This window comes from Tenrec ecaudatus, chromosome 14 (genome assembly GCF_050624435.1).
Source record: "Tenrec ecaudatus isolate mTenEca1 chromosome 14, mTenEca1.hap1, whole genome shotgun sequence".
Classification (NCBI taxonomy): Eukaryota; Metazoa; Chordata; class Mammalia; order Afrosoricida; family Tenrecidae; genus Tenrec; species Tenrec ecaudatus.
The window spans coordinates 98,350,354-98,375,149 of record NC_134543.1 but is presented as its reverse complement, the minus strand read 5'-3'; the positions used below and the strand labels follow the sequence as shown (position 1 = coordinate 98,375,149).

Sequence of the window (24,796 nt, the reverse complement as noted above, 5' to 3'; positions counted from 1 at the left end):
GCCTTATCAGCACTGTTATAGCTCAAGAATGGTAAGTGTAAGTTTTTATGTTGACATGGCTTCTTTAACATAATAAACCCCCGTTCCCAAATGACATTACATCTACAAGTTTAAGAGTTCGCATTTATAGCATGTTTTTAGGGAACACAATTTGATTCATAACAATCAGTCACTCTTAGATTCAAATATAAAACCAAAAGCCAGAATCAGGAACTTTAGTACCTCGGAGGACCTATTCATAGACATGTGGTTTATTTATTAGTGACGAATTTCCAAAAGAAGGAAAGGCTTTCTGCAGTGAGTTGATCTCTCACATGCATGCCAGGACTGAGTCAACAATTCCAGTGGGAACTGAAAACGCGGTGGCTCTCGTTTGAGTTCCTTCCACGTGCATGGCCACACAACATTTTGCTTGGAAACCAAGGAAATACACTGATAGGCGAAATCCTGATCCATTTTTTTGCCAGAAGCATATTGTGTTTCAGAGCTTGGATTTTTCTGACTCAGCTCTCTGTAGTAACGTTGATGTTCCCTGAAGGCTTTCTGTGGAGCACAGACCCTTCTAAGCGTCTCTGTCTCCCCTGCTTCAGTTGCAGCAGTACCAGTACTACAGTGCAGGCCTGCTCTCTACATATGATCCTTTCTATGAGCAGCAACGGCTCCTACTTGGACCCAAAAAAAAGAAATTCAAGGAGGAAAAGAAACTTAAAGGTGAGCATGTTGACTTGCCTTTTTCACTTTTACTCATGCTGGATCACATATGTCTTGCTGGTGCTTTTAGACTGTGAGCATAATCTGAATAATAGACCTTTTGTTACCTGAAAAGTCCTAGTCTCTCATGTCCAATTAGCAGTGAGTACTATTAACTTTAGTTCATATTTGGTTTATAGCTGTTTTTAGATTTCCAAATCATGAAGACTGTTGATGCCTAACCAAAGATTTAGGGCAATTAAGTCTTTGGAATAAGATTTAATTGTTGCTGTGAGTTGATTTAAAATGAATCTCCTCCTGACAATTCTTTGTAGGGCTTGGTTTCATGTTTGCCAGGAAATGCATGCCTCTTCCTCTCTGGCTTAGCTGTAAGCAGCTGGAAATCCGGAAGGAAATAGGAAGGGAAAGTTGTAAACTGTCGGTATAAGGCAGACCTTATTCCCATGAAAGTCTGAACTCCACTCAGAATGGCTTTCTTCTGCCTTCCTCCCCCAGATCAGCGGTTCTCAACCTGTGGGTCGCAACCCCTTTGGGGGCCGAGCAAATCTTTCACAGGGGTCGCCCGATTTATAACAGTAGCAAAATGACAGTGATGAAGTAGCAAGGAAAATATCTTTATGGTTGGGGGATCACCACCACATGAGGAACGGTATTAAAGGGGCTCGGCATTAGGAAGGTGGAGACCACTGCCCTAGGTCCTTTTTATCTGTTTCATCTCTCTCGTCTTCTCATCCACCACCACCAGTGCCATCAAGTTGAGTGGACTGAAAGCAGCACCATGGGGCAGAGTAGGGCTGCTCCGAAGGGTTTCTGAGTATTTAATCTTGATGAAAGTCAGCTGCCATATCTGGCTATTGGGTTTGAGCTTCTGACCTTGCGGGGTAGCAGCCAAGTGCTACCCAAGTCGTCTTACTCATCTTTCACAACCTTCTCCAGGATCAATATAATCAAATACTTTATTTTGGAGAGTTTTAATGTCATATAATTTAGTCCAATTTTTCTCTTCTCTTAGTCTCTTTAGGCACCTTCCAATGCCACCAAACAGTTACAAGAGTCTGTCTTTGTGGCATTACCAGATTCCATGTTTCTTTCACCTTGTTGTGTTCAAAAGACATTCAGTTTGCAGGTTTTATTCTTTATTTCGCTTTTTTGTTAGCCAAGTGAGTATCCAGTTTTCTTTTCCGTGGTAGTGAGATCTTTTTCTTGGAATATTCTTGGGCCTGAGCAGATGAAAGGATAAACTCTCACTCTGTGCTGGAATGAGGAAAACCCATTGTTTTGTGGGAAATAATGCAACCTTGTAAGCATCTGGTGTTTTGGGGTTTTTTTGTAGCTAAGTTTAAAAAAGTGAAGAAAAAACGGCGAAGAGATGAAGAACTTTCCTCTGAGGAATCCCCTCATCTCCACCACCATCAGACCAAAGTCTTTGCCAAGTTCTCTCATGATGCACCTCCCCCTGGCACCAAGAAGAAACATTTATCCATTGAACAGCTTAATGCTCGTCGCAGGAAGGTTTGGCTCAGCATTGTGAAAAAGGAACTCCCGAAGGTGAGTGCAGGGGAGAACGTTTGCCTCCCAGTGAAGACAGGAGCCTCAGTAAGTTGTAGCAACATTGCCGATGGGAAATTAGTCTGCTGGAATTAAGAGAATGTAGAATAGTATTTTCTCTAACTAGCTGTTTTTCTAGAACTGAGTCAGAATTCACAAGACACTTAGGGCTAGTTGTGTAATGTGCCTTTGGCAGAAAAATGGAGGGAAAGACCTTTGAGAAAGAAAAACCATGTTCTGGTGTACAGCAGTGTCATTTTGTTTGCAAATCATTTAAAATGAAAAGGAGTTGATAACTTTCTTGGAGAATATACACACATTTGGATGTTTCTAATAATCACAATTAGATTGAAGTGAATGAATGGAAGGAAATGTGATGTGTTCAATTAGTTTTATAGCACTTTATTTTGATGGTTCAAGGCTGAACGTTGCAACAATAGTACAACTGTGAATACATTGCTCAGTATAAATTTGAAAATAAAGTACAGTCCTAGTAGAAATATAAATAAGCTGTTTTATGGTGTTAGAAATATTGATACTAAACCTTTTGAGGCTTCCTCTCAGCTTGAGGGGGGAACACAAATCCTTAATGGTTTGTATTTTGCTTCATTTGCTGTATCATTCTCCTTATGCCGCCGTGTCTTATCTTTGCTGTTGTGTGTTGTCTGACTTACCGTGACTGCAGGACAGAGTAGAACTACCCCATCGGGAACAGATCCCCGGGTCATTTCTGCTTAGGTGTGACTGAGAGGTTCAGAGCAGTGATCAGCAGTGGAGTGCTTAACCAGTGCACCACCAGATCATAAGTGTACAGAAGTTTACAGCCGCAGGAAGCTCCGCGGAGCAGTCCTGCTTTCTCTCAGGTGATCATGGTGTTCAGGTTGAGTTGACAGCAGTGAGTTGGGTTAGTTCCGATCCTTTGGTAACATTGTACTTCTCCACTATAAGATTGTCATTTACCCCATAGTCGTTAATAAGGGGTTGTGGAGACATTTTTCTTTCTTTATGAACATTCACGATGAAAAAGTTATTGGAAAACTCGTAGTAGCTGGTGTAGAGGCTTTTGATGACAAGGAATAAATATTCAGCTAGAATATTTGAGAATCTTGTCTTTAAAATGGCAATAGCTAGGTGAAGGGAGACATCAGACAGTGTAAGACATGAAAAAATAATCATTTATAAATTATCAAAGGTCCATGGGGGGGTGTTGGGGGAGGAAGGGGGAAAATGAGCTGACACCAAGGGCTCAAGTAGAAAGAAAATGTTTTGAAAATGATGATGGCAACAGATGTACAGATGTGCTTGACACAATGGATGGATGTATGGATTGTGATAAGAGCTGTAAGAGCCCCAATAAATTTTTTTTTTAACGGCAATAGCTGCTTAAGCGTCTGCAACAGTAAGTTACTGAAACTGACTTAAGAAAACTCTTAAGCAGGTATGGAAATGATGTGAAAGCGTAATAGTTATGACAGTCAGACCCTGTGTATAGTTTTGAATCTATTATTTCTTCAGAATTAGGAGAGGATGGAATAGCCAGAAAGCCACTTAACTCTGCTTTCTGTTTTCTCTTATGTCAAATGGATCATCTCAGAAAATTCATTTATTTTTATTGAGCTTTATTTTGGTGTTTTTTTTTTTTAAGTTAAAGACACAATGATTTGGAAACAGAGTTGCAGACTACTGAATCAATCTGCTGTCGGACATTTGTGTGGAAGAGGAGACACACGTGTGTGTGGCAGGAATTGAGTAGTAGTGGCGGCGGCGGCAGGTCTGCCCTGAATGCGAGGGAGCGCTGGAATCACAAATGAGGAGGCTAGGCTGTGGCCCTCCTAAGGATGCTGGGGGCCTGCTAGGTCAGCTGCGGTGCAGATTGGCTTGGAAAGCTGTGTATTTTAATCAGGTGGAGCCAGGGTCTGGGTGTGTGGTTACATTTTCCTGGTCTGTTATAAACTTAAGTTCTTCACAAAGGTCTACAGAGGACCCCTAAGACAAGCACAACACTAGCCCATTCTCCCTAATACTGCTTTCGCAGTTTTCTGTATGGTGCGGACACACGTAGGTGTGGCTTAAAGGTGTTTGGCTTGACATCTTCTAACTCTCTAGGAATTGAATACATACAAGTTTTACATAATCTTATAAGTGGATTCTAATAACATATTATTTTTGAAAATTTTAGGCCAACAAGCAGAAAGCATCCGCTCATAACCTGTTTCTCACCAATAGCCGAAAGGTAAAATCATAGTTTCATATTTTCTGTTTTCTGTTTTGCTGGTATCTATTGATGAATGCAGCAGTGCCTGAGAGAATGTCTAAATTTTCTTAATCCATTTCATAAATTAAATCATTCTTCCTCAGATTTCTGGTATATGAACCTTTTGGATAATATAGATCATTCTAAATGTGTCTTTTTCTTTTGTTATAACTCTTGAGAGAGAGCGGAATCTGCCTGAATTTCACTCTCTTCATCTAAAGTGATGCTTCTTAATACTGTGGCAGAGAGAGAAACGATACAGCTTCTTTTGAGAGCAGCTCTGAGGGTCAGATGAGAGTCTGCTACAGTTGTGTTTTCTGGGTTAACCACTCAACCAGTCTCCGATTCCTATAAAATGGGGATAATAATAATACCAACTTAATACAGTTTTTAAAAATATATTAATATACAGTGAGCTGAGAATGGTATCCAGCATAGAAGCCATGAGAGCTGTTATTCTTAATGTGTGTGGTATGTTTTGTAACCTTCCAGCACATACCGGGTGCTTCTAAGTCAAAGATTGTGCTTTTTTTTTTTTTAATCATTTTATTAGGGGCTCATACAACTCTTATCACAATCCATACATATACATACATCAATTGTGCAAAGCACATTTGTACATTCATTATCCTCATCATTCTCAAAACATTTGCTCTCCACCTAAGCCCCTGGCATCAGCTTCTCATTTTTTCCTCTCCCTCCCCGCTTCCCCCTCTCTCGTGAACCCTTGATAATTTATACATTATTATTTTGTCGTTTCTTGATTTGTCTGACGTCTCCCTTCACCCACTTTTCTGTTGTCTGTCCTCCAGGGAGGAGGTCACATGTAGATGCTTGTAATCGTTTCCCCCTTTCCAACCCACCCTCCCTCAACCCTTCCAGTATCGCCACTCTCACCACTGGTCCTGAAAGGATTATCCGCCCCGGATTGCCCGTGTTTCCAGTTCCTATCTGTACCAGTGTGCATCCTCTGGTCTAGCCAGATTTGTAAGGTAGAATTGGGATTGGGGAGGAGAAAGCATTTAGGAACTAGAGGAAAGTGGTATGTTTCATCGTTGCTATATTGCACCCTGACTGGCTCATCCCCTCCCTGAGACCCTTCCTTAAGGGGATGTCCAGAGGCCTACAAATGGGCTTTGGATCTCCACTCCACTCTCCCACCTCTGTGCTATTTTCCCCCCCAGATCAAAAGCCGCTTTTATTTATTTATTTATTTATTAGCAGTTTTATTGACATAATTCACAATTCAGTAGATAACAGAGATAACACATACACTTGAGCCTTTGTTTGATCTGAGGTCATATGCCTGTGGAGTTCTTATCCTTTTTGCTATCTCGGGTGTGTGGTAGCGGCAGTAGTCAGCGGTCGGGGCCAGAGAGAGACCTGGCCAGAGGAGGGTTTGGGTATTCAACAGTGAGAGTTGTGGTTCGGATCCAAGAAGGGGTGCAGACACTGGCTCCTCCCTGTTATGAGAATATCGTTGTCTTTTGCAGCTGGCCCACCAGTGTATGAAGGAGGTGCGTCGTGCTGCTCTGCAGGCGCAGAAGAACTGTAAGGAGACCTTGCCTCGGGCCCGCCGCCTCACCAAGGAAATGCTTCTGTACTGGAAGAAGTATGAGAAGGTAGAGAAGGAGCACCGGAAGCGCGCAGAGAAGGAAGCTTTGGAGCAGCGCAAGTTGGATGAGGAAATGCGGGAGGTAGGGCAAAATCATACGTTTTTGGAAGACTTTAAAAGCCTTATCAAGAAATAGGTTTGCACTTTATGGATTTCGTAAGACTAACAATTGAAAGTCAGGGTTTTTTGGTTTTGCTTTTATAAGACTCGATTCTAGGGTAGGGACTATTGTCCAATATGCCAATTTTATTTTTATGGTTCAGTAAGGTCCTCTTCTTTACAATCTTCACCTTTCATTTCTGTACTGACCTTCCCTCTTCTGTCCAGCCTTATTTTGGCATGTTTCTGAAGGAACATCCACAATCCAAGGAGAAAGAGAAGGGATCAACAAAACAGGTGCTGCCCGTCCTGTTGATTTGTTGTCAGTTCCTGGCAGCACATTACATGTAGGGCCAGCTAAGGATCCAAACTCACTGCCAGCAAATCAATTCTGGCTCTTACAGACACACGGGACAGAGTAGAACTGCTCCTGTGGGTTTCCGAGACTTGAAATCTTTCCAGAAGTTGGCAGCTTCAGCTTTCTCTTGTGGAGTGGCTGGTGGATTGGAACTGCAGACCTTGTGGTTAGCAACTCGGTGCTTAGTCCATTACTTCACCAGGACCCCTCCAGCTAGGATAGTGGATTTCAAACCCAGGTTTCTCCTCCCTCATCTTTCCTACTCTCCTATTTTACCGTACAGCCAGCCATTATGATTGCTTAACCAAATGTTGGGTGGTGTCAGCTGTGTGTGTATCGAAGCAGGAAGAGAGAATTAAGAGGGAAAAGGGGTGTTGCTATTGGCAAATTGGTTGGGATAAATGGAGGAAAAACTGAAATTTGGAGAAGGAAATTAGGGATTAGAAGTTTGTTTGTTTTTTTTCAGTGAAACTGGAGTCTGTTCAGAGCTCTCTTGATCTTTTTTCTTTCTTTACTCCTTTGAGGATGTTGTCTAGTTCATGAAGGTCCTCTGGGTAGTCTGCATCTTTGCGTGCAGTTTAAATATATTACAGAGCAAATAGTTGATGCTGTTGAGAATGCATGCTGAGTCTAGATGCATTTGAGAATTAACTCTCTTGAGCTTGAGCTTGGCTTATGATCTAGCTTTGTAAGGCATTCTCTCAAGTACATTGATAACTGCCTGTTGGGAGTTACAACTGTGATTTTGTTGACTTGGGTAACTCCCTGACTTTGGGAATGTAACTTTTTGTTGTTTTGAAATAAAACTATTTTTGATGGGTTTTATTTCCTTAATTTACTTTATGTGCACACATGCTTAAAAGTGAAAAGACACTTTTTTATTGTTTAGGTTTAGAAAGGTTTTGTTCACAGCATTTTAATTTTGGAACATTTCAATATTTTAAAATTCCTTCATTTCCTCTCAAATGGGTTTTTAGAAATAATTCATAATCTGGCTTAAATGTTACAAAATTACAGAGAAGGAATGAATTTAGGTAGCATACTGTTTTTTTAGATTCTTTTAAAAAATTTATTTAATCCTTTTATTAGGGGCTCCTACAACTCTTATCACAATCCATACATACATCAATCGTGTAAAGCACATTTGCACATTCATTGCCCTCATCATTCTCAAAACATTTGCTCTCCACGTAAGCCCCTGGCATCAGCTCCTCATTTTCCTCCTGCTCTCCCTGCTCCCCCTCCCAGGTAGCATACTTTTATAGAGTACACTCTGGGGACTTTTGCTTCGTTATGTTCCTTATTGTTTATTTTGTGGAGGTGGTTTAAGGTTAAATCAAATGTTTTTCATATGAATTTTATGTGCTTAATGAATTTTACTGAGAGTTATATAAAATGATCACTGTTGAATTTGATATTTACAGTGTATCAAGGAGCCCGGTGCTCTTGGGAAAGCCAGTCAGCTGGTCTGTGGGAGAAAGCTGAGGCTTTCTGCCCTGTATGCTGTCGGAGTTGACACATTGCAGTGGCAGTGGGTTTGACTGATCCTGTAGTACAGTCTTTGAGATTGTTTGCTTACTCGTTGTTTATATGCTGAGGAATGCTTTCATTTATTTACCCAATGCTGGTTTTCCTTCATTGGTATTTCAGAGTTATTTTGAATTTGTTTCCCCTGTTTAGAAAAGGAGTTGTGTTTAGCTTCTTTTTATCTTTATCACAGGTGAGCCATACGTTGTGTAGGTTGTTCATGGGCTTGCTTTCTTCCTTTAACTGACCTCTTTTTCTTGAAAACCTCCTGAATTGACTTTTGAAATATTGTATGCCGCCTACTCTCTTATTGAGTTGTAGTGTTAGAGAAGAGTATTTGTAATTAAGCAGTGTCCACGTACCCAGCACCTAGCTTGTGAAACCAGATGTGCTTCGTTTGTGTCTCCGCTGTAGTACAGCAAAGAGAAATAAGGCCTTTCGAGAAGCTTGGTGGGCATAGTGAGCCTTGGTGATACCGTGGGTTTCGCTGGGCTGTTAGCTGCAAAGTCAGCCGTGCAAGTCCCCCACTGCTCCCTGGGGGAACGGGAAAGCTTGCAGCTTTGGAAAAGACTTATGGTCTCGGAACAATTCTACTCTGTCCTGTAAGGTCCCGATCAGTCAGAATCGACTCCACAGCAGTGGGTTTGAGTAAATAAAAGATTCCTTGTTGCATGAACACACTGGTTTTCATTAGACTTCAAATGAAGGTTATTGCCTGCTTTTAGTAGTACTGAAAATAGTTATTCATTAGGACTCTTTACTTGTCTATAGGAAGGAGCCTTGGTGTCCTAATGGGTTTTGGGGTGAGCTGGTAAGCCAGAAGGTTGATGGGTCAAACTCACCAGCTGAAGCTGTCTGCTCTGGTAAAGATTAAGTCTTAGAAATGCAAAAGGGCAGCCTATTCTATCCTGTAGGTCTCTATTAATTGGAATTGCTTTGAAGGTAGTGGTTTTGGATTTTTTAGTTTCTTAGGTTTAAAGGTAAGGGATTTGTAAAGAAATTGTATGCAAACTATATAAGGGGAAGGTTTCAAAAATGTTGTGGAAATAATTTCTCCACAAACTTTTTCATATAGGTTTATTGCATTGTGTTGACTATTTCTTGGTCATAATTGCTAATTAGGCTCTTTTTCCTTTTTAACTTGTTTTGGTTATCGAGTGCTGCTGTAACAGAAGTACTAAAAAATGGCTTTAATTTTTATGTCTGTTGATGAGGGAATAGAATTATTTTATTACAGTAGAAGGTTAGAAGTGTGAATTCAGGGGTATGAGCTCTAAGAAAATCTTTCTCTGTTGGCTTTAGAGAAAGGTCCTTGTCTCTCTGAGCTTCTATTCCTGAACCATATCCATGTGACTTCACATCTCTCTTCCCCTATCTCTGCTTCCTTAATGTACTCCTCTTATATTTTTTAAAAGATTGACTCAAGCCATCCTGTACTAGTCCTGTTTCATTGATATTATAAGAGGTAACATATTCCCATATGGGACATAGAGGTCAGAATTTCAACACTTTCTGAGGGGAGGACATAATTCGTAACAACTGTTTTTGTCCTTTAGGCCAAGAGACAACAGCGAAAACTGAACTTCTTAATCACGCAGACAGAGTTGTATGCCCATTTCATGAGTCGCAAACGAGACATGGGTCACGATGGAATCCAAGAAGAAATCCTCAGAAAACTGGAGGACAGTTCTTCTCAGAGACAGATCGACATTGGTGGGGGTGTGGTAGTAAATATCACACAAGAAGATTATGGTGAGGCCTGGCTCAAGAACTAGAGGAATTGGTACCCGCCCAATTTTCATATCTGAGGTTCAATCAGAGGATCCCTGGAGGCGCCCTGGGTTAGGAATTGGGCTGCTCACCCAAGGTTGGCAGTTTGAACCCACCAGCTGCTCCACAGGAGAAAGATGTAGCTGTCTGTACCTGTAAAGATTTACAGTGTTAGAAACCCTACGTAGGGTCGCTGTGGGTCTGAATTGATTTGATGGCAATTAGTTTGGTGGGTATTTTAACTTTTTTTTTAACGATTAATATATGTTATTAACTCATACAATTTTAATTTTTATTGCTTAGGCAATAAATCAGAGGAGGGATTATTATATTGAAATGGGGAGTGTGTATGTATGTACAACAACTATCTAAAATCAATTTTATTAGAGAACTTAGGATATGGTTATATAATCTTGTAAATTAGGGGACATTTTAACAGTTTTTACTTTGCTTATAGAAATAAAATGTATTGAATTGGAAAAGTTATGGGAACATATGCCAGCAGAGAGAATAATTTCTCATATAAAAAAGATTCTTGGTGATTCAAGCATGAGGAAAAGTATTCAGTCTGGGTATTTTTGTGGCCGCAAATGAAGGGGTAAAGTTTGAGAGGAGGTTCACCGGGAGTAGTGGCCAAGAAGATGTTCAGTTAGGAATAAAAGAGGAAGGTGGATACTTGATAGTTTCCCCCAGCATCAAGACATTAAAATGTGAATCCTCCTTCTCTTTTGTGCTGACTGATCACATTGCTTAAAAACATAAAACAAAACCCATGACTAGGAACAAGTAGAGCTAAGTTCCTGTGTGATTTTTGTGAATTGGCTTTAGCTCTTGGAGAACAACGGCAGCCCTCTGCCTTTGTTGCTCTTCCAGCTCTTAACTCTTGTCAGTAAAAGAAGTGGAGCCTTTCCCCAACCCTAGTGACTCAACGGAGCAGTAGAATAAGGGACTCAGGGGTCTTCATATGAACTCCTTCTTTGGAGGCGATCATCTGATAATATACAAGTTTTCCTTTGCAGATAGTAATCATTTTAAGACCCAGGCCCTGAAGAATGCTGAAAATGCCTACCATATTCATCAAGCTCGGGTGAGTCTTAAAGATAAACTGCAATTGACCCTGAAAACACCTACAGCCTTTGTACTTACAGGACCACCTTCCCTTAGTGTTTTCATTTCCAGTTAAGGCACTGGCATATATGTGTGTACATGAGTGAGTGGAGGCTTTGGATTTACTTGTCTCAGCTTTAGCAGTGTGATGAGTGGAGGCCAGGACAGTGTGCCTAGATTTTTGCCCTCTTGAGTCATTGTGGGTAGTAACTCATATATAAATGTATTGTGGTGGGTTGTGAAAAAGAGAGTCATCGTGTCTCAAGAGACTGCTAAATTAGACCTCTCTCTCTCTTTCTCTCTCTCTCTCTCTCTCTCTCTCTCACATACACACACACACACATTTTAGTAATAATTTGCTCTCTGCTACTTGTGATACAGTGATGAATATTGAAATGAGAAATAAACTTTGCAGTTAAGTTGAATTGAGTAAAGAAAACACAATTTACTAAACTGATGTACCTTTGACAGTGTTCAAATCAAGGATAGACACAAATGTGACCTTTGCCCCCTTTTCTAACCAATCAGATCTTTAGCAAATCCCTTGATGAAGCAGTTATGTTGTAATGCAGATTAGTATAAATCCATCGACAAAATTACATTCCGATGTCTTTATGATTATCATGTTAACTAAATTAGTAATATGCTGTAATGTAATTTTATATATGAAACCATCTTATATGCTGTTGGAGTATGCAGTCGTAATTTTATCCTCGTTGTTTTTCTAACACGGGGTATAGATGCTGGCACTGGAAATTTTATTTACATTTAGGACTTTTTTCTTCTAATATTTTCCAGACAAGGTCATTTGATGAAGATGCAAAAGAAAGCCGCGCAGCTGCTCTGCGGGCAGCCGACACGTCTGGGACTGGGTTTGGGGAGAGCTACAGCTTGGCAAACCCGTCGATCCGGGCCGGGGAGGACATTCCACAGCCCACGGTTTTTAATGGCAAGCTAAAGGGCTATCAGCTGAAAGGCATGAACTGGTTGGCTAATCTCTATGAACAGGTGAATAGCTGACCTTGTCTTTCCACTCTCCCTCGAGGGTTAGCTGTTCCTAAAGTGTTGGCTCAGTGTAATTATGGAATGAGCGTGGCACCGGGTTTTAATGTTTAGCCCTCTTTTAAAGCTCTATTCTTTGACGAGAGACAGAAAGATGTCTTTATGTATAACCTGGAAAGTGCTTCTGTCATGTAGTTTGGTGTGTTCTTAGTAAACCTGATTGTTTGCTTTGTGCCTGAGTTTCGTTAGCTAAAGAACCTGCTTCTTACGGCTCTCAGTTGGCCTGCTGTGCTCTTTTAAGGGTCCCGGGTTTAGGTGTGGCATTGGCAGCAGGAATCATCACAGCAGTGTGCACTAGTGCTGAGCTAGGCCTCTGTCAACGTTTGCTTAAATAAACCTGTCATTTGCTTGGTCTTCTTGGCGGTGGGGCGCGCACTGTGTGACGGAATGCACACGGCGTTGACACATGTGTTTTTCCTCCAGGGTATTAATGGCATCCTTGCTGATGAAATGGGCCTTGGCAAGACAGTACAAAGCATTGCTCTCCTGGCCCATCTGGCTGAGGTGGGTAGAGGCAATTTTTCCATCTTCCTCTCTCTAGATCCTGTAGCCATGTTGTACTAATATTTGTATACTTGTCTTATTATTCAGCCATTCACTGATTAGTGAGTATCACCCCCTTGTAAGGCACTGAGCTAGGCTCGGTAAGATACCAAGACAATAAGATTGGTCTTTGCCCTTAAGGCCTTTACTGAAGGAGTATAGCATAACCTATGGTTTTCCACAGGCCAGCATAGCTTTGGATCACGTGTGGTTTTAATTCCCTTCCCTGATGGAGAACCACCAGTTGAAGAGGGAGAACATTGTAGTTAGTTCAGAAGACTTGATTTCACTTCTCAACTTTACCCTTCCTAACAATGTAAACGTACGCGAATCGCCTAACCTCTTTTCCACTATTTGTCTCTAACTCTCTGAGGTGCAGTGCCACCTTATGTGCAGTGGGAGTGATAGCCACCTTGTAGGAATTTTGTGAGAATTAAGTGAGATACTATGTGTAAAAGTACTTTGGGAAAAAATAAAAGGTAAGCTCTTCTATCACATTAAAAAAAATAAAGTATTTAGGAAAAAGTGAAAGCTCTAAACCAATTGTATAATAAAAATTGTTAGGATAATCTAGTATGGGGAAATAACACCTGTAAGTCATTATGTTATCAGTGCTTTTGCAAAGGATAGAAATTCGGACTTGAAGGAGGCCCTGGGAGGAGAACTAGGACTTGAAGGAGGTCCGGGGAGGAGAAGTTGTTCGGTTGTTTTTCCCTCAAATTGTATGCAAGCAACTCTATTCCTATTCTTAACTGCTTGTTTTAAACCAATTATAGTTTTGAATGAGACATTTTCAGCTTTCTGTGGTTCACTGATCCCTCTTTTTTTGTTGCAGAGAGAGAACATTTGGGGACCTTTCTTAATAATTTCTCCTGCTTCTACACTTAACAATTGGCACCAAGAGTTTACTAGATTTGTTCCTAAATTTAAGGTAAAAATAAATCCAACAAAAAGTTATATGTTGCTCAACTTCCTGATTCTTCCGCTTGTCTTACTGACTTACCTAATTGCTTCCACTAGTTTTTACTTTTTGTTTCCAAAACATTGCATACATTTCCTATAAAGGTTACTATTAGGAGCAAAAAGAGAGCACAGTGCAGGTGGGAGAACCACAGGTCAGTGTGAGTGACTGGCTGCAGTAGGCCGTATAAATTGCTGCTCCTGGTCTGACTGTCAGAACAGAAAATGATCTCTTGTTGATTTAGCAGGTTTTGGCAAATCATGAAATCGGGTCAGTTATCCTTTAAATTTATGGTGTTGTGCTTCCTGCCCTCCCAAGTATATTCATCAATGATCTCTCCTCTATTCTTCTCCAAAGCCAGATTTTTGCTCTCAGTTCAGGTTATAATGTCTAAGGTAGATAAATGTGAAATGTGGTTTAATTATTTCAGGTGCTAACAATTGAGGTAGAATGTAAATTGAGGTAGAATTGAAGTAAGGAAATGGACAACATTTGGATAGGGGCTTCCTGTGGATAGTTGGATGAAAAAAGGAGTGGATGGGTTTGTTGCTTTCATATAAAAAGGGGAATAAGTTACATATGTGTTATAGTAATACGTTTCATAGATTTTTATGGGGGCTATGTATCGAGGAATGTTGACATCATCTCTGAGATTTGGGGTCTCTGTAACATTCATATGTTCCGTATGGGACATCTGGGATATCCTACAGGGATACCTTTGTGGCTGACTTGGAAATTTAAAGACTGTTTACAAGGCACATTGAAGCTTGTCACTTTTAGCTTGAGTGACTTTCGACTTCCAAGAAGAAAGACTATTATTTAAGCCAGTTATTGATTATATTCTCTTGAGTATGATGACCATATATATGGCATATAGAGTCACTATGTTTTATTTTCCTTCTAAAGAAGATATGTGTATATGTTTATTTTTGTACCACATGTAATAAAATGTTCAGTACATATTGAACAATCAAATTGAAATCTTAAAAATTTCCAAACCACTTTCAGCTCCTCTGCCTGCCAGTAGATGGCACTGTGATGCTACTTAAGTCTTGGCACCTTTTTAACCGCGGCCGGCAGCCTGAAGCCCTGCTTTCTAGTTGTACGTTAGATCTCCTTTTGGTGCGCCGGTGAAGGGGCAGTACACTGTGGCATGTCGGCCAATTTCAGCAATCGCTGTTTTCACAGCCCCTGAGCTAAGATCGCTTTTTATTAATATTTTATTGATTTTTTGGAGGGTATTGGTGGTAGTGAAAATTTATACAGCAAGTTAGGTTTCTGTTTGACAAATTCACCCAAATTGGTGATGTTATTGTTCCCCTGCCAGTGCTCCAGCTCCCCTCCCTCAGAACTCTCATCTTTGCTTTTAAGGCTTGGCAACCTTTGGGCTCATGCTAGTGTTTTTTTAAGTGGGGCATTGATCTTACTTGTAATGTCTTTTCTTTTGTGTGCCCCTCTGCTATTTTGCTAAAATACGCATTTGGAAAGGCTCTGTTTTCAGATAAAAGAGTGTCTTGGGGAGATAACATCAGGGAGGCCTTGGTTCTCTACCGTTCTAGTTTGCCTTGTTTTTGTTGTTTTTCAATAAAACTTTGATTTCTGGTCTATATTTTTCAGCCATTCTATCCAGGACCAACTATTGTGAGTCAGATCAGAATGGTCTGTAGTAGAAGTTAGGCACCATCTACTTCTCCTGGTCTTTGTGCTGAAGTAGAAAGCCTCATCGTTCTACCGAGGTGGTTTTGAACTAACTTTGCAGTTAACAGGCCAACACTTACCATATACTCGAATATAAGCCAGCCCGAGTATAAGCCGAGGTACCTAATTATTACCTGGGAAACCAGAAAAACTGATTGACTCGAATATAAGCCTAGGGTGGAAAATGCAGTAGCTATTGGTGAGTTTCAATAATCAAAACAAATGAAAATAAAATTACTAAAAATTGAGACATCAGTGGGGTAATGTATTTAAATATTTATTTTAAATAAAAAACATAAACAAAAGGACAAGTCATTTAACATTAGTAAACCAGCACAGTAAGTGGAAAGTAGGTTAAAAAAAACCATAAGGTATCAACAATGATACCTTTTTTTAGAGTGATTGAGTTAGTGAGTGAGAGTCAGTGAGTGAGAGAGAGTGAATCAGTGAGTGAGTGAGTCAGTGGGTGAGAGAATGAGTGAGTTAGAGAGTGAATGAGTGTTAGTGAGAGAGAGAGTGAGTGAGAAAGCGAGAGTGAGTTAGAGAGTGAGAGGGTGAGTGAGAGTTAGAGAATGAGAGTGAATGAGTTAGTGAGTGAGATAGTGAGTGAGTGAATGAGTGCGTGAGAGTGAGTGAGAGACTGAGAGAGAGTCAGTGAGTGAGAGAGTGAGTCAGTGAGTGAGTGAGTGAGTGAGAAAGTGAGAGTCCAACAATGATACCTTAAGAGCACTATTCCCTGAGTTAATCAGCAACCAAGCTAAAATGTAAAGAGTTAAAATCCTTCAAAACTGGATTCCTCATCATCATCCATATCCCAATGTAGAGCTTCAGCTGGTGTGAGGTCATCATAGACGCTGTCCTCACTGAGATCGCCGTCATCACCATCACTGCTGTCATTTTCATACAAAGCGCAGTCTTCACTGCCATCCATAGCATTACTAATACTACATTTCTGGAAGGCACGTCGCACCATGTCTTCTGGAATGTCTTCCCATGCATCTCAACCCCACTTTGCTATTAACTCTCTGTCAGGCTTCATGAGATTTCCTCCTTTTGTTACTCGGGCTTGACCAGATGACATCCATTCATGCCACATCATTCGCACACGGTCTTTCAAAGATACACGTCATAGGACGGCTCTGATTGGTTAGATGTGAGTAAACAAACATTCAAAGCCCTGCAGTGTCAGCGGGGCTTTGAATGGACAGCGGAGAAATCGCAATCACCCGCTAGATGACGGGTGCTTATCCCATTACCTGGGGGCGGGGGGTGCCCAGCGAGATGTTACACCTTACTGGGGTACCACTGACCCGAATATAAGCCGAAACCCAGTTTTTCAGCACATGTTTTGTGCTGAAAAACTCAGCTTATACACGAGTATATATGGGAAGCACGAGGCCATCAGGGCTTCTTACGTATCCATAGGTATGTGTAAATATAAATATATGGGTGCAGGCACATATATTCACTCTACACACAAATATGGATACTCATATGTAATCAAACACCTTCCAACAACTGGTTTATGGATTTCAAATCATGGTACTACTGCCTCGGGGGTCAACTCAGTCAAAAATCATGATCCACATCCTATGAAATGAGTCACATCTGGGGACTTAAAAGCTTGAGTGGCCATCTAAGATACAACTATGAATCTCTACGAACCAGGAGTAAAAGGTAACCCAAAGCACAAAGAAGAAACAAGTCTACATGAGCCACAGCCTCTTCTACCTTGAGACCAGGAGAACTAGATGATTGATGCCTGTTACTAGCTTCTGAAATCCCCAGGGGCAGTTCTACCCTGTCCTATAGGCTCACTATGAGTCAGCATCAACTTGACACTAGTGGGTGATGGATACTTCTAAGGAACCCTGATGGCAGGTACTGTCTTAGGTGTTAGGTTGCTAACTACGAGGTGGGTGTTTCAACCCCCCTAGCCAATTCAAGGATAAAATGAGGCAGGCTGCTTCCATAAGATTTACAGTCTTGGAAGCCTTGTCTAGGGTTTCTATGGACCAAAAAGGAGCTGTGGTGGCATAGTTGGTTTTGCATTGGTCTGTTAACCACAAGGTCAGCAGTTTGAAACCCCCAGCTGCTCCACAGGAGAAAGTGGCAGTGAATTTGGAGTTTGGGTTTTTATGGGCCAGAGTCAACTCAGTGGCAATGAGTTTGGCCTTTTCTGGTTATACGTACTTTTATCTGTTCTCACCTATGTATGTACTTGTGCCTACCCATAGATCAGTTCACCGATCGCCTGTGTGCCCATAGATCAGTTCACCGATCGCCTGTGTGTCCATAGATCAGTTCACCGATCGCCTGTGTGTCCATAGATCAGTTCACCGATCGCCTGTGTGTCCATAGATCAGTTCACCGATCGCCTGTGTGTCCATAGATCAGTTCACCGATCGCCTGTGTGTCCATAGATCAGTTCACCGATCGCCTGTGTGTCCAAGTGCTCAGTTTCATGTTGGTTATGCTATGCTGGCTATGAGTTCCTGTTACAGTTTTAAATGGTTGGTAAAGAGATAAAAATAATATTTCAAGACACATGGTTTATGAAATTCAAATTCATATATTGCTACATAATGTATTATTTATGATTTCTTTCACACTACAACTGCAGAATTGAGTAGCAACAGACCATATGGCCTATGAAGCCTAAAATATTTACTCTCTGGCCACTTAAAGGAAAAGTTTGCTAGCCCAATTGATCCATCGTTACTGCCATTTCTTTAAATCAAACAAAGCCCATTGCCGGGGAGTCATTTCTCACTCATGGTGACCTTCATGTGTCACAGGTAGAACTGCTTTACGGGATTTCTTGGCTGTAATCTTTCCAGAAACAGATCTCCAGCCTTTTTTCTTTAGGTGCCCTAGATGGGTTCATGTCGTCGACCTGTAGGTTAACCACTGATTGCAAACGTTGCACCATCTAAGTACCTCTTCTTCCTTTAGATTTTCAGAAATATACTCACTTTCCTATGGAACCTAGTTAAAACTAGTCTCTGTTCAGGTTTATAGTTCACTTCCATTCATAATGTTCTTACGTTAATCTATGTCTGTGATAACGACAGTCTGAAAGTTCGTTTGGCAAGTCCTCTGAGTAGCATTCTTGCTACAGTTCTAGGGTCAGTGCCTCTAACTGCTCCTATTTCCCATGACATTTCTCCTATGGTTTATTTTTATAGTTAATGTACCATTTTTCATTCCTGAAATTATTATTCTGCCCTCTTATTTTTGTTGATCTTGTTAAAGGGATTATCAATTTAATCTGCTTTTGGAAAAGCAGACAGCTTTCTTGATGCTTTTTTACATGTTTTCTACTCCGTTTTTCCTCTTTATTTTTCCTTTGCATGGTCCTTAATTTTTTTTCTTTTTATTGTATTTCAGTGGAGCTCAAGTCTAATCTGATTTATAACTTTAATTTTTTCATTTTTTTTAAGTTTCATTGGGACGTAATCTACATATCAGGCAATTCAGTAGTCGGATCATATCAATAAGAGTTGTACAATCATTACACAACTTTTTCTTAAACAGCACCGGGATAAGTAAAAAAATATCACTACAAAATAATAGAAACTTTTATTAAACAAAAATATCAAAATCTGAATCTATTATTTCTGAACAAAACTCCATCTAAGTCATCTCTAGCATTCTGAAGGCATTTGGTTAGCTTGTTTCTCTAACCCTTCTCCAAAGAATTTTGCATTCTTTGATATATACCACATCAAAACTTCCTTTTAAGTATTCTTTGAGCATAAGAAATATAAAGGGGTAAGAGCACCATTAGCGTGGATGAGGTAAGGTTTCCCAATGAAATTTCCATTGCTACTCTTAAAGAACGAGTAGGTACATTGCCATGGTAATATATATATATATACACACACACACACACACACACACCCCTACATACATACGTACATACATATATACGTACATATATTTTTAGTACAACTTTACTGACCCTTTTTTTTAAACTAATGAAGCTTCATATTTTCTTAAAACATCTTACTAAAAGGCCTTTATGGTTGTCCTTTAAGAAAATCAGTCAAGACTGCCCCTTTGGGATCCTAAGATCAGTACCATCACCTTCTGAGCTGACTTCTCTGCCTTGAATTTAACTGGTCCAGTAGGTCCTCTTGGAAGCCATTGTTTTGATTGGACCATTTTGTTTGAAGGCATGTTAATGAGACTATGACAGCATATTATTGAGCGGATGTGACTAAAGCCATTCACTGATTGCATAGACATGTTAAAACCTACTTTGCAATAGACTTGAGGCATCGTACCCAGTAGCCGTTCTTTTCGACACATAAACACACACACAAATTTTGTGATTTGGGGGGTGGTTTGCATATCAGATCACTTTTAATTAATACCTTATCAAATTTCCTTGTAGCTTGCCTTCTCCCTGCTTTCCCTCCCCCCCATTTCCCTTTAGTAGGGTTTTATCCTCTTCATCCGAATTAATACCTTTCCACCCTCTAGCCCAGCAGTTCTCAACCTGTGGGTCCAGATCCCTCTGGGGGTCGAACAACCAACCCTTTCACAGGGGGCGCCCAATTCATAACAGTAGCAAAATGACAGTTATGAAGTAGCAGCGAAAATCATTTTAAGGTTGGGGATGATCACCACATGAGGAGCTCTGTTAAAGGGTCACAGCATTAGGAAGGTTGAGAACCACTGCTCTAGTCCACTACTTCCCCTTCCCTCCCTTCTCCTCCTGTCCCTAGTAACCATCACAGCCTTCTGCTTTTAGTATGAAAACCTTTTTTTAAATTTTTTTACAACAGTCTCATACAATATTTGCCTTTTTGTGCTTGGCTGCGCTCAGCATAATGCCCTCCAAACCCGTGCATGCCATGAAATGTTTCCGTTTCATCGTTTTCTTTAGCGCCGCATAGTTCCAAGGGGGTGCCTTCCCCTGCAACAAGAAGGAAAACAGGAGAAAGCTCTCTGGGTAGAGCTTTCACAGTACTCGTTTTCCCACGAGGTGAGCAAGAATGGAATCACAGATTTGACAAATGGAGAGTACTTAGCAGGTGATAATCATTGTTTTGGAAAAAAAAGATTTAAATACATAGCTTTGGAAAATTCCGAGGTTTTTTTTCTTTTGATGGGAGTACCCTCTTGTATTCCATTGTATTTATGCATTCTTCCATTGATCGCAAGAAACTGGGAATAACCTAAATGCCTGTCAGTGCATAGTGCTACTCTCAAAATGTGTGTGCACCTTTTTGTGCTATATGCCTATAGGAGATACATAGAGGTCTGTTTCTCATACTGCCAAGCGGCGTGGTTACCGCCTCAGAGGGCATTTGTTTTCCCAGTTGTTTGAGGAAATACCACACTGCTTTCCAGAGTGGTTGTCTCACCAACAGGGTACGAGGGTTTCAGTGTGTCCGTACCACTCTAGCATTGATTGTTTTCTGCATTTTGAACTTTCCTGTCAATTGTGGTGTGAAGTGTAATCTCATCAGTGGCGTACTTTGCAGCTCTCAGATGGCTAGTGATCACAAGTATTCATGTTTGTTGGCTGCCTACATCTTTAACAAACTGTTCATGTCCTCTGTCTATTTCTGTTTTTCTTTTATCAGCAAACGGGCTCCTTTTTATTTGGGGGGTGGCAGTGGAAGTTAGAGTAGACATGGATGCTTTTTCCTTTGCGGGCTGGGGGTGTGGAAGAAACCTGGATTGTCTTCAGCTCCTGAGCCACCGTATTGTGGGAGAGGTGCTCAGGACTCCTATCAGGGTGCTAGTTTTTCCTGGAGGACATTGGGGTACAGGCGCGCAGCCCACACCATGCGGGGGGCTCTTTGCTCCGGTGCGGCAACTTTCCGGAGCGGCTAGATAGGAAGAAAAAATTTCAATGGAGTTATTTATCTTTTTCTTGTTAAGGTGTGGGAGTTTTCTGTAGACTTTCTAGATTAGTCTGCTGTTGGATATGTCATTGCCAGAGTTTTCCCCAGTCTGTGGGTCGTCCTTTATCCCTTTGGTAGTCTTGATGTTCTTGAGTGGCTTGTTGTTAAGGTCCCAGTGAACTGTTCTGTCTTTTGCTGCATGGTTTTCCATTCTATTTGGTAGTGTATTTATGCATGTATCAAGGCCCCTAAGTTTGCCCCTCTTTTTTCATTGGTGATCTTTAGTTCTAGGGTTTACATTCGGTCTTTGGATTCGTAGTTGTGTATAAAGTGTTTCGCGTACTCTTCTGCGAATGGAACTCTCGTTACGTGAGCGCCATTTGTCGAGGAACCTCTCCACCCCATTCCGTAAGTTGTGTCAGTCATTAGTTTAGGTGGGTGGATGAGTTTAGTTCTGGGTCATTCATTCAGTTCCATTGGTCTATGTAGCACTCCTTGTACCTGTTCCATGCTGTTTTGACTACTATGGCTGTGGAGTTGGTTTTAAGGTTGGAAGTGAGAGACCTGCTACTTTATTCTGCTTCTTTAGTGTACTTTCACTGGGTCTCTTTCCATATAAAGTTGGTGATTATTTTTTCCATCTCTTTAAAGATTGATGGTGGGATCTAGATTAGAATTCTATTTGTAGATTGCTTTAAGTACTATTGACCATTTCCGTGTTGTGTTCCTATCCATGAACAGGAAGCATCCCCCCCATTAATGTACTCTGTTTTGGATCTTATAATGTTTTGTAATTTTATTTATGCAAGTCTTTGGTTTATCTGGTTAATTTTATTCAGTGTTTAACCTTTGTGGTGGCTATTGTGAATGGATTGTTCTGTCACCCCAGTAACTGTGGGAACTGAGGATTGTTCAGTGCCTCCGACCACAGTCACCTCTGTGCTGTCGCGGACTTGACTGATCCACTCCTTCCAGATTCACGCAGCCCTGGAGGTGTACAGTGGGAGGTACAGACTGCCTGATGGGTGCACCCGGGTGTGCCCCGGTCATACCTTTGCTGGCTATGAGGCAATGGGGGGCTTGTGAAGGGGTCCCACTTTTCTCTCCGCCAGGTGCTTGAGACTGCCCTTCCCTATGGGCAGACTTGTTCAGCTCACGACCAGCGAGCAGATCATTCACTCTTTTACTTGATGCCTGTATGTATGGGTTCCGTTCTTCATTCTGGCAGTGTTTGGCTTACTTAGCATTTTCCCCACTGTCTGTTTTTATCCTGTCTTGTTTGTATAGTTTGTCTCTCTAGGCAGCTGTCTTGCTGGAATCTCTTATGTCATACTTTCATTATCTTTTGGTTTAAAATAATTCTTTTCATTAAAAATATATAGCTTCAATCCCTATGACAGAAAAATGTGTGTTATTTTAATCCTTTGAAATTTATTGTGCTTTTATGGCCCAGTGGGTGGCAATTTTTGTGAAATTCTTGTGAGTGTTTGGAAACTGTATTCTATAGTTGAGTGTGATATGCTATATGAAGGGACTTCAAAAATGATGTGTAAACATTGGATAAAAAGAAAATGGTGGAATTCTTCCATGTATTTTCTAAACCCCTTTGTATATTATTCTCTGATATCAAATAAATAAATTAGTTTTCTTTTGGTAAGTTGTTACATAATATATTTCCCTTCCTTTTACTTTCTTTAATGTGTATTTTTTTTCATTTGTCATATTTGTGCTTACTTTAATTGTAAAGATTCATGTTAGTTTAAATCTGCTGCTTTGCCATTTGCTTTCTCTTTATTTTACCTGTTCAATTTTCCTTTTTCTCTTCCTTGTATTCTTTAGTACTTGTTATATTTATTATTCTAGTCCCCATCCACCTCCTTTAGCTTGTTAGTTATATGTTATCTAACTCTTCTTTAGTAGATAGCACGTAGATTAGAACATACATCCTGGACTTTAAAATTAATAATGTAATTTTACTACTACTTTCAAGATGATACAAGGACCTTAACTTTAATACCCATTGTCATTGGGTTGATTCCCACCCATACCAACCCTCTGTAGGGTTTTTGAGACTGTACATTTAGCTGCACCCTCCTACTGTAGACTATATACTATTATTTTTGTGTGTGATTTTAAATATATAAACCCCATATTACTTGCATAATCATAATTTTTATTGATCTTCCTTCCTGCATATTTGAGGTTCTGTTTGAGATTGTTTTCCTTTTGTTCAGAGAACACCTTTCTTTGTATTTCCTTTAGCATGTGTGAGCTGGTGATGGTTTATTTCACCTTCATTTCTAAAGGATGTTTTTGCTGGGTATGAACTCCTAGCCTGACAGTTTTCTACCACTTTGAAGATAGCATTCTATTGGCTTTTTGTTTTAAAAAAGTAATGTCATTGCAGTGGCTGCAGTTGTCTGCTTACTTGACTGGGGTTGGAAGTTCTTCCAAGATGACTAGATCACATATGTTGGCAGGAGCTCCTCACTATATGGTTCTTTCCATAGGCTGCTTGGTATCCTCATGACATGGCAAGTAATGGCTAAGCCAAGAAGAAATGCTGGTGCCTTTTACAACCCTGTTTTTGAAGTCACATTACATAAATTTTACCAGATCCCTCCTCGAAGTTTCATTTTGCTATGTATTTCTAAAAATTCTGCTAAGAGTCTTAGTCTCTCAACTAGAACTTTTGAAAGAGACATCTTCATGGGGAGAAATGTACTAAATTTATACTTATCTCACTTGGCTTTCTTATTTTATTCTGGAAGTTAGCTTCATAATTCTTCACTTTCTGAGTAGCTCTCAGGCCCTCAAACAGGTTAGCATCTTGCGTTTATGTGTGTTATTTGGTCACCAAAGTGATTGGTTAAACCACGTATACCACCATTGACAAAAGAAGAATGCCTATATTTGTTGTATTAAGTTTTAAGAAATTATTCTGAATATTATACTGTGATGATACTTTCAAGATATTAGTAGAAAATAACCTGTATGTTGGCTTTTCCCCCAGGTGCTCCCATATTGGGGAAATCCTCATGATAGAAAAGTCATCAGGAGGTTTTGGAGTCAGGTAATTTTTAACTAAAAAGCAAACTCGTATCAACTCTCTTCCATTAAGTCCAACACTCATTCATATATGTCATTATTGTTTCTCAAGTTTCAGTAATTTCTAACGTGTTACTGAGTAAGAGCACTTTGTATTTTCCCCTTCTGATACTGTACTGTTCTTTGTTACTGGCCATTTGCTAAACTTGAAGTTCAGAATTAAGTTTCTTTCATACAATGAGAACTAGTTTTTAGCATAGTTTATGATAAGAGTACAATTTTTAAGGGCTGTTAGGGTTTAATTTACTGCATAGCTCCTTGCCAAGTATGAGAAACACATATTTAGAGCTATCTTAAATTCCTCCTTAAAAAATATAGGCTATTAAAAAGGAAATATAGGCTATAACTCTGCCTTATTATAAATTAACAGGACTCTTTTTTCCCTTTTATATTTGCAGAAGACTCTCTATACTCAGGACGCCCCCTTCCACGTGGTTATCACTAGCTACCAACTGGTGGTTCAGGATGTGAAGTATTTCCAGCGGGTTAAATGGCAGTACATGGTCCTGGATGAGGCCCAGGCACTAAAGAGTAGTTCCAGGTAACATGAAAAATAATAGTAACCAAACTCCAT

General features: G+C 40.3%; 1 protein-coding gene across 1 annotated transcript in view; it reads left to right on the top strand.

The window, feature by feature from the left end:
• The window catches only part of INO80 (INO80 complex ATPase subunit), a 133,329-nt gene that overhangs the window by 36,023 nt on the left and 72,510 nt on the right, over positions 1 to 24,796 (top strand). The window contains exons 6-16 of the mRNA XM_075530736.1: positions 591 to 711; positions 2,045 to 2,259; positions 4,439 to 4,492; positions 6,007 to 6,210; positions 9,669 to 9,864; positions 10,902 to 10,969; positions 11,788 to 11,997; positions 12,475 to 12,555; positions 13,430 to 13,525; positions 24,128 to 24,187; positions 24,621 to 24,763. Of these exons, the coding sequence (XP_075386851.1) occupies positions 591 to 711; positions 2,045 to 2,259; positions 4,439 to 4,492; positions 6,007 to 6,210; positions 9,669 to 9,864; positions 10,902 to 10,969; positions 11,788 to 11,997; positions 12,475 to 12,555; positions 13,430 to 13,525; positions 24,128 to 24,187; positions 24,621 to 24,763 (1,448 nt within the window). The remainder of the gene's footprint in view (positions 1 to 590; positions 712 to 2,044; positions 2,260 to 4,438; positions 4,493 to 6,006; positions 6,211 to 9,668; positions 9,865 to 10,901; positions 10,970 to 11,787; positions 11,998 to 12,474; positions 12,556 to 13,429; positions 13,526 to 24,127; positions 24,188 to 24,620; positions 24,764 to 24,796) is intronic.